The following is a 10,113-nucleotide window of genomic DNA, read 5'->3' as shown; positions in this document are numbered from 1 at the left end:
TTTGCCTGAATTGCACCTGAACTTGCAGAGGAATACCCCTTAGGTTCAACAGTGAGTATAACATGCATGCTTTACTGCTGTGGGTTTAGCAACACTTGAAGCAGTTACAACAGTTTTTTCTTCATTTTTGGATAAAGGATTTATATAAAAGATAAAAAGATGATCTATGTAAGCATCTCTGTCAGTGTAAAATGGTTTGTCTCAACCTATAATCTCAACCTAATTTTTGCTGAACAGCCTGGTCTGTTAAAGGAAGTTAAAATATATCCGACTTACTGGTAGGATCAACAGGTGAGCATAAAAGCCTAAAGATAGAAACTAATAATGCAGCAACCACATCTAAGAATTGGTAAGCTGCAATATATTACATTTTTATTTTGTGTTTAATATCGCTTTAGGTTGACAAAATAGTTGAAAATCCTGGAAGGCGAGAGCAGAAGAAAGGCAAAGACTTCCATTTTCAAACTTGCTTCAATGTATTACAAGCAGTCTAAAAAAGGTAGAACGGTCAGTGCTCAGTGAAAGCATCGGTTTTGTGTGGGCTTTCCTAATGAAAAAGGTGCTTTGAGAGCCAGAGCCAACATTTCAGAAGAACAGCGCAAACACTTAACAAGGACACAAATCAGTCATGATCAGGATGGTTATTTATTATGCTGTAAAATGAAACTGTCAATGATTTCAATTATTATCAATCCCAAATGATAAAAACCTTTGTACATATAAAATGTCCATAATTACAGCGAAAACAATAATTAGAATAAATTAACAGCCAATCGCATAACTTCCCAGCACAAAGTGCCAACAATTCAGATTTTTGTAAACAAAATAATCATGGCTCAGGACCTTCTGAGATTCTGCATCCTACTTATAAAATATCAGTCAGTCAAAGTCATGTATGCCAAAAGCCTAAATCCATGTCATGTGACCACTTCCGCACCTTACATACGTCACATTTACCTTCAACAGTTCAGTGTCACCCCACAGCCGCCAAAGATGGAAAATGACAATAGCCTGAACTTAGCTGGAGGCTACATAAGCAAACCATTAACAGACACGGTCATTTGTTGGTTAGATTTGATCTGTTACAAAAAAAAGTTTACCACTGTGTAGGGTGAGGGTTTAAGTGGATGCATTTTGGGTGGGTCTATAATAGAGAATACAACCAAACTAAGGCGTGCTAAACTGCAAAAAATAAAATAAAATAAAATAAACCCAAGCAAATTTCACAAGGCGAGACAGAAAGCCTTTTCTGTGTACTTCTTTGATCCTTCACTTTGTTTCTGGACTTGCCACCCCTCACCTATAAAAAAGCTACAAGACACCTATTGGACACAGTAAAATTGATGACTTAGCATGAAAGCACGGAAAAAGGTAAGCTTTCAGCAGCAAAGTGAAGCCAGTTTCAGAAGGGTGCACTGGACTGTTCCCAACTAGCCAAAGAGATGAGTATCAGGCACCCTGCGATTCCTCCTGGGCTGGACTTTTGCTTATAAACCTTTAAAATGGACAACAAATAAACAAACAAGCACATTTGTATATAAAATCCTTCCTATGTAAAGCAGCAGGTAATTTCCATTAAAAAACAAACAAACACAAAGTAAAGATGTAAAGCAAATAGAAAATAAAATCATCCTAAAATCTGACAAAACAGATGGGAAACTAAAGTTTGTGATTTACATAGACAAATATTAAAAAAAAAACAAACAAAAAAAAAACATCAGATCCAGTATATTCTGCCACAGGGCTGGCAGCAAAAGGCAAACGGAATGAGCAGCATAAAAAGGTAATTGTGAAATTGTAAAAATGGACCATTTCTGAGGCGGAATCAATCTTCGCCCCTTAGAGAGAGAACCCCCTGTCCACTGGTCACAAGGGACAATCATTGCCATGGCACGGAGCCTGTCACTATGTAAACTTTGTTTTTTGCAGCACTGACACTTCATCTGCAGTTCCCGCTCCATAGAATCTCAGAGAACGACCCCCTCAAGGCTGCATTTATCTTCCGGTCTCCATTAGAGTGATAATGTGATCAGCAAACTCCTGAATGGCTCCATAGCCGCCTCCATGCTGGCAGACAAAGCTGTCTGTCATCCTGGCCGCTGTGCAAGCATCAGCAGGGACTCCGCAAGTCCCAGACAGCTTCAGGCACTCCACATCAGAATAACTGCAACCTGCGAGGTTGAAAAGATGGAAAAAGATAAATTAATAAGGAGGTCGACTACCTTTATGGTTCATTGTGTCATGGCATGGGAGTTCAGAACAGGCTTGCGGGAAGGGTGGAAACACAAATTGCAGAGAAATCTCACCATTGTGGGAGGGGGAAAAAACCTTGTGGGAGGAGAGAAGACACAAATAACCCCAACTTTTTTTTTTAATTTTACGAAAGTGTCCAAACTGGTTTAAAAAAGAATCTTCTATGCCCTTGGTGAACAACCTGCGGCCCTTTGACACTTTTTGTGTGGCCCTCGAGGTCCATACAGACACTAATCTATCTGTGTTGCCCTGTTATAGTTCTGATTTCCAGCAGTCTCATGTAATATGTCTCCAGTCTATAACTGTCTCTGCAACAACTCCTATAGCATGAATATAGTGTAAATCGCACTAAAATTAAAATGACACAGTAAATGCCGCTACTTCAATAAAACGAAAATAAGAATAAAGTGAAAATAACTTACATGTGCAACACCAGCAGCACAAAAACAAAACAAGTGAAAAAATATATTCGGAAGTGATGAAACGTGTCGGGGTGTGGTTACACGGCAACCGGATTGTCAGTCATGAGATTGTAAGAAGATTCCCGGAGATTCTATAGCCAGCGTGGAAGTGGTGAGAACACGGGGGATCGGATCGATCGCATATGTCTTATGTTTTAAAGCATTATTTATTGTATTACATGTGGATTGTAGCTCATTTTATTTAATGTTTGAGTGTGTAAACTTATCACACTAGTGGAGCTTTTCTTTCTACATGTTACCTATGGAGTGACTATTAGAGGAGAGGGTAGGAAAGGATTAAGCCCACCTAGAGGATTCTACATACCGCTCTAATTGTTAGTGCTTTCGCCCAACCATGCGAATGGGGGGCATTAATATATGTGGCGAGTGTCCATCTGATGGGAGTGGTGATTGATGTCACACAGCGGTGGTGGAGATTGCAGTGATTTGTGATATTTTAATTCACGGGACTTCCATATATTCAATTTATTTTTGGACTCACATATTTTATTTTACCTATTTTTTGGATTGTGCACTTTATCAAAAGGATAATAGTTTTTGGACACTGTTATTTAACTCCCATCTATATATAGTTTCACTTATTGTTTTATATTTGTGCTGTTGGTGTTGCACATGTATGTGTTATTTTCACTGCATTAACTTCTATAGCATATTCACAGTCTCTGAATATCTCCATATCAGGTCTACAATCTCTGACCATCTCTTGCATCATGTCTGTGGTCTCTCTATCATGTTGCATATGTGTGGTCTCAGATAAGTCGCTCAATTGTTTGTGTGGATCTTTGCTGGGGGCCGCACTTAAGCACCTCCCCCCTCAGGTCAAGAAAGTTTAAAATCACTGTTTCTTTATATTCTAGAAACCCTTACTGAGCCACAAAACTTCATATTTTCATAGTTCTTATAGAAAAAAAAGCCCATTTATCAAGTGCACAATAATGCTATCTTTCAGGGGTGAAGACTCGGACTATGCTAAAAGGACAAACCTGAATTCAGCTTCTTCCAGCAGTAAGAGGTTTGGAGATACATAACACTGAAGGGAAATCTCACCATTGTGGGAGGGGCAGAGACAAACTACAGTAAGTAATCTCACTATTGTGGGAGGGGCAGAGACACAAACTACAGTAAGTAAGTAGCAGGAGATATATACCTAGAGCAGCAAGTTGAAATAATCAGCTGGGTACTACTGGGACTGACTGTACATTCTAGCAGTGTTCATATTTTCAGAACGCTATGCAGGAAGTCTCCGCCTAGGGCGATGAGCAGCAATGGCTGAGACGACAGCCAGGAGAACAGATAAAGAAACTGCAGGAACCCGACAGATGTCACAAACACGGTTCTGTGTGAAGTATGCATCTTCTAAAAGGTAAAGACAAAACCATGCAGTTATGGGAGGGAGGATACTGACCCATATAGGCCACCTGGCTCCAGGAAGAGAGGCCAAACTCGCCCATCCATTTCTCCACAACCTCCTTCTTTTTTGACACGTTTCCTTCAACCAAACATGGCAGATTTAGATTTGACACCAACACTGGACTGATGTCCCGCTCGGAGAGGAGACGAACCTGAATAAAATCAGAGAGACTGTTTATAACTTTGTTTTTAAGTTTACACCATCCTTCTTTCACGAAACCATCTGTTACAAGCTACAAGGAAAAGGTTGAACAGGAGCCACAAAGACACATAATCTAATATACTCAGCCAACCGCACAAAAAATGTAAAAGAGAAATAAGTGTCCACTCAATCTAGAATGTCAGTCTTAAAGTAGTTGTAAAGCCACTGTTTTTTGGCTACAATCCACTGTGTTACATTAAATGATGTTCCCATGGTTTGTGTTTTTTAAAAAAATATGGCACGGTATGCCTTTACCATTCCCATTTCATATCGCCGCTCATGTGACTGCTCGCCACTCTCCTCTCCCAATCTGATAACTAGATGGGTTGATGAGAATCCCCCACTGACGTTAGCCAGGAGAAGGGGAGGAAAACAGTGGGTGGTCACGTAAGCGCTGAGCCACGCTATGAAGGTAGACAGTGGCATATTTAAAAAAAAAAAAAAAAACCCACACATACACTGGGAACATCATTTAATGTAACAGTGGATTGTAGCAATAACACACAGTTATGATAGCATCAGGAGGGGAGGGCCAGGAGCAGAACAGAACTGTCACAAGCTGACAGGCAGGGAGGGGAGAAGGAGAGAGGGAGCAAGGAGAGACAGCAGGATGAAGGAGGCACCTAAACTGACCATGGTAATCATGGATCAGCAGCCATGATAAATGCAGTCGTTTTTTCAGAGGGAAGGGCAGTACCAGGCAGGATCAACCAGGTTTTTTTCAATTGAACAGACAAGGAATCACTGCTCAAGGTGGTGTAATTGCCTGATGACTCACACAGGTTCATGCCCCGGCTCGCCTCCGTGAAAACTTGATAAAAGAAAAGGAATTGGCAGCACTCCAGGTTGAGTCAAAATCCAGATTTATTGACTGGACATCCAAAAATGACAATCGTGACAAGGTAGACGCGTTTCACACACTGACTGTGTGCTGATTAAGCACACAGTCAGTGTGTGAAACGCGTCTACCTTGTCACGATTGTCATATTTGGATGTCCAGTCAATAAATCTGGATTTTGACTCAACCTGGAGTGCTGCCAATTCCTTTTCTTTTATCAGGTTTTTTTCAGATGATAGAAAGGACCAAATTACACATTTAACATGCTTTAAAATGAACAGGATCATTTTTAAAAAAAATTTCTTTAGGATTACAACCGATTCAAATGCACTTTAAGTGCATTTGCGGCCAAAATAAATACAAAACACATCACCATTTTTCTAGGTCAATAGATTTCTGAAGGTGCTATTTGACATGAAATTTTCACCACTTGTCAGTAACAACCCATGCAATCCATACATACAAAGAAACCAAAACAAATAAGTTCAGAAATAAAGTTGTGTAATAAAATGGAAAGACACGGGGAAAAGTATTGAACACGCTAACTAAAATGTATTCGTACAAAATCCAATGTTGGTAATGACAGCTTCAAGACACCTCCTGTATGGAGAAACTAGTCGCATGCATTGCTCATGTGTAATTTTGGCCCATTCTTCAATGCCTTTTTGCATCCCCCTTTCTTCATGCGTTTAATACTTTTTACATGTGTGATTCCATTTTATTACACATAACCTAATTTCTGAACTTATTTGTTTTGGTTTCTTTGTATGTATGGATTGCATGGGTTGTTCCTGACGTGGTGAAAATGTCATGTCAAAAGGACCTATAGAAAAAAAATCGATTTACCTAGAAAAAAAAATGTGTTGTGTTTAAGCCCCGGTTCACACTTGTGCGTGTGCGGGGTTCGCATGTAATGTCGGAGCGCACTGCTCCGACATTACATGCGATCAGCTGTGCGGTGCGAGTTTAGCCATACAAACTGTATGGCTAAATTCGCATCGCTCCCGCAGCAAACACGCACAGGAGGCATTTTTGCAGCCGCATCAGGATCGGATCGCACAGCGGTTCACACTTGTGCGATCCGATACTGTGCGAACTGCACGATCGCACTGCGATATGCGATCAAACTGGGGGTGTCGTTAAGATTACATTGACACCCCCAGCGTATCGCATATGGCAGTGTGAACTGCCGGGGGTGCGTGTGCGATGCGGGAACAGGCTGCGAATTCACAGCCTTCCCGCATCGCATATATGTGAACCGAGCCTAATACCCATTTTACCCGCTGTGTGTGTCTCTGCATTATGTGCACATTTCTCCAAGTTTTATCGTTAAAATAAAACAAAAACAAACACTTAAAAAATAAATAAAAAACACACACACACACACACACACACAATCTGCCAGAAATCCAACAAGCTCCTAACTTTCTACAGTAAGACCCGGTTCACACTCATGCGAGTGCCGGGTTCGCATGTAATGTCGGAGCGCACTGCTCCGACATTACATGCGATCAGCTGTGCGGTGCGAGTTTAGCCATACAGTTTGTATGGCTAAATTCGCATCGCACCCGGTGCAAACACGCACAGGAGGCATTTTTGCAGCCGCATCAGGATCGGATCGCACAGCGGTTCACACTTGTGCGATCCCATCCTGTGCGAACTGCACGATCGCACTGCGATATGCGATCAAACTGGGGGTGTCGTTAAGATTACATTGACACCCCCAGCGTATCGCATATGGCAGTGTGAACTGCCGGGGGTGCGTGTGCGATGCGGGAAAAGGCTGCGAATTCGCAGCCTTCCCGCATCGCAATAGTGTGACCCGAGCCTTAGCGGTCACTCTCTTAAGCAGTGTTGCCAGTTCTCCCTTGCTGGACTTCAATACACCTCCCGTCCACTTACAGTATATCCATAATCCTTACCTGCTCATATCCCCTCCCCATTAGAGAGCAGCCGGTATGCAGAGAAGAACCAGGTAGGGCTGACAACACTGCTTCAGTACAGCAGAGTGTTGTCAACTCAAACAGGAAAACTCAAGGGTTTCTGGCAGATCTATGCATTTTTCTGTAGCAGCATTTGTAAAGGAACAAAATATGAGCATATTAAAAGCCAACTACAGTAAAAATCCTAGTAAGAATCCAGATTCGCCTGATGGAGCCTCTGATTAGCTTGTTCTAGGTATTGTAGGTCTCACTCAGAATGGGATATACAATTTGCCTCTAGAATGAGCAAATTTGATTGATTCATTCTACTGTCAACCTATACTGCATATCTTCACCTCCTCTCTTGCTCCCCCTTCTTTATGTCCGACATACCTGCACATCTTTGTCAATCAACATTCGGATTCCATCTACATCTCGCAGACTGTAGGAGATCAATTCATGTTCCTGATTCACATAGACTCGCCCGTCTGTCAGACATCCATCAACATTACACACCAACAGCTTTACCACTGTTGGATTCTTGCCAAAATAGCCATACCTACAGGACCAAAGAAAAAAAAAATGACCAAACTGTAAAGTTAAGGATAGGGATAAAACTATTTACTACTGTCAGGGGTGCTTACAATGATCAGTTAGTTATGTAAAACCTTCATCCCAAAAGGAAAAAAAAAAAAAACACACGGTTTTCGGTAACGGTTTATAACAGAATAGCTGGAGGTTGGCTTCAATTTGTTAGCGTATTTAAATCTGCTAGTTCATCTAACACTCCCTCCCCCAGACTGACAATGCAGCTGTCCAAAAGGTGCATTTTTTATCCTCGCTGATCTATTCTTCTGTTTTTGAGGTACAAGCAGTGCACATGCAATTACAGTCAGAAGCACTGCTCTATAAAGGACTAAATCTCTCAAGAGAAAATTGTGCCTGTATAGATGAGTTCACATGCATACCGATTACCATCAACGCTGCAGTCAGTTTTAACCTGGTCCCGATGTCATTCACTTGGTGTTTGTGTGGACAACGCTGTGATTAATGGGAGATTTCAGAGCTTCTATTGTACCAGTGCTGGATGGATCAGCATCCAGCATAGCAACACTCATAAAGGAAGTGGCATCACAAGATGTTTTACATTTTTACACGGACTGTCTGACAATTACAAGGTATCTAGATGAACACAAACAAGGTATGGAATATTTTTTATGGATTGGGCTTAGTCACCCCTTATTTTCACATCCACTTTAAAAGAAGAATTTCTGGTTTTAGCCCAGCTTGGACCCAATGTAACTTTGTATATACCATGCCTGTGAGATCCCTGTATAACAGCCTCAGATTTTTTTTTTTTTTAACAAAAAAAAAAAAAAAAAGAAAAAAATGCACATTGTTTTTGCAGGTAAAAAATGTTTAATGTAATATATATATATATATATATATATATATATATATATATATATATATATATATATATATATATATATATATATATTATATATATATATATATATATATATATATACATATACACACACACATACACATACAATGGAATTTTTGTAAAATCTTACCTGTAAAATTCCTTTCTCTGAGTCCTCCGACAGTCGCCGCCTCTCCATATTCGTCACTATGGGGTTATTGACCTTTGCTCCGTAGGAGTAGCTAGGCAACAGAATAGGTCAATATTAAAGCTTTTAGCATATCCCACCCCCAGGTGGTGGTCCCCTCAGTCAATACCCTCCTGCTTCCTGTATCCATACCTCAGTTTCAGTAGAATAGCAGTAGAGTACATAAACAAACCCCAAAAGAGGGGCGGGGGCGGCGACTGTCGGAGGACTCAGAGAAAGGAATTTTACAGGTAAGATTTTACAAAAATTCAGTTTTCTCTTACGTCCTCCGACAGTCGCCGCCTCTCCATATTCGTCACTATGGGGACGTCCCAAAGCAGTGCAAAAACATGAGGGGTGGGAAACGCAGCCGCGCCCAAGGCAACGCAGGACCCACATCAGAGAAAGGAACCTTACCAAAGGAAGGAAACCAACTGGGCAACATGAAAATAAAGTTTTGCTCAACAGGAGCAACAACCCAGGAAGAACAAATAACCTAGGGATAAAAAACATCCCAAACAGCCAAGGGCCCAAAAAAACAAGGGACCCTAAGGTACTGCCGCACTAAGAACCTTGCGGCCAAAGGAAGCATCTGCTGATGCCTGAACATCCACCTTGTAGAACTTTGAGAAGGTGTGAACGGACGACCAAGTCGCCGCCTTACACACCTGGGCCACAGAAGCCCGATGATGACAGGCCCAAGACGTACTCAGAGATCTTGTAGAGTGCGCCTTCACAGGCATAGGGGGAACTTTTCCCTTCAAAGCATATGCCTGTTCAATGGTCTGTCTGATCCATTTGGCGATGGTAGAAGCCGACGCCGCCAAGCCCTTCCGAGGCCCCTCAGGAAGGACAAAGAGGGAATCCGTCTTGCGAAAAGACTTAGTCGCCGACAGGTAAACCCTGATCGCCCGAACATCATCCAAGGAATGTAAGGCCACCTCCTTCGGATGCTTAGGCTTCGCGCAAAGTGAAGGCAAGACAATGTCCTCATTGAGGAGAAACTCCGAGATCCTTTTCGGAAGAAAAGAAGGATTAGGTCGCAAGACCACCTTATCCAGGTGGAGCACCAGATATGGAGACCTGCAGGACAAAGCTGCCAGCTCCGATACTCTGCGAGCCGAAGTGATCGCCACCAAAAAGGCGACCTTCATGGACAACAGAGGCAACGAGATCTCCCTGATCTTTTCAAAAGGAGCATGTTGTAACACGGACAGAACGAGGTTCAAGTCCCACGGAGGCAAAGGCTCCCTCCGAGGAGGGACCAGGTGTCGCACCCCTTGAACAAAAGTGCCAACCAGAGAATTAGACGCCACAGGGCGTTGAAAAAGAATGGCCAGCGCAGAAATCTGACCCTTAATCGTGGACAACGCCAAACGCTGGTCCACAC

At 42.0% G+C, this 10,113-nt stretch overlaps 1 protein-coding gene across 1 annotated transcript in view; it reads right to left on the bottom strand.

Moving 5' to 3' along the window:
• Nucleotides 1-1,888: 1,888 nt before the first annotated feature.
• Nucleotides 1,889-10,113, bottom strand: part of CMAS (cytidine monophosphate N-acetylneuraminic acid synthetase) — a 31,180-nt gene continuing 22,955 nt past the window's right edge. Inside the window, exons 6-8 of the mRNA XM_082254776.1 lie at nucleotides 7,501-7,666; nucleotides 4,141-4,297; nucleotides 1,889-2,171 (exon numbers count right to left, since the gene is read on the bottom strand). Of these exons, the coding sequence (XP_082110902.1) occupies nucleotides 1,996-2,171; nucleotides 4,141-4,297; nucleotides 7,501-7,666 (499 nt within the window). The 3' untranslated portion in view covers nucleotides 1,889-1,995. The remainder of the gene's footprint in view (nucleotides 2,172-4,140; nucleotides 4,298-7,500; nucleotides 7,667-10,113) is intronic.

The sequence above is a fragment of the Pelophylax lessonae genome, assembly GCF_965119305.1.
Source record: "Pelophylax lessonae genome assembly, chromosome: 4".
NCBI classification, from domain to species: domain Eukaryota; kingdom Metazoa; phylum Chordata; class Amphibia; order Anura; family Ranidae; genus Pelophylax; species Pelophylax lessonae.
Note: the sequence above shows the minus strand (reverse complement) of the source record. Positions and strands in the feature narration are given on the sequence as shown.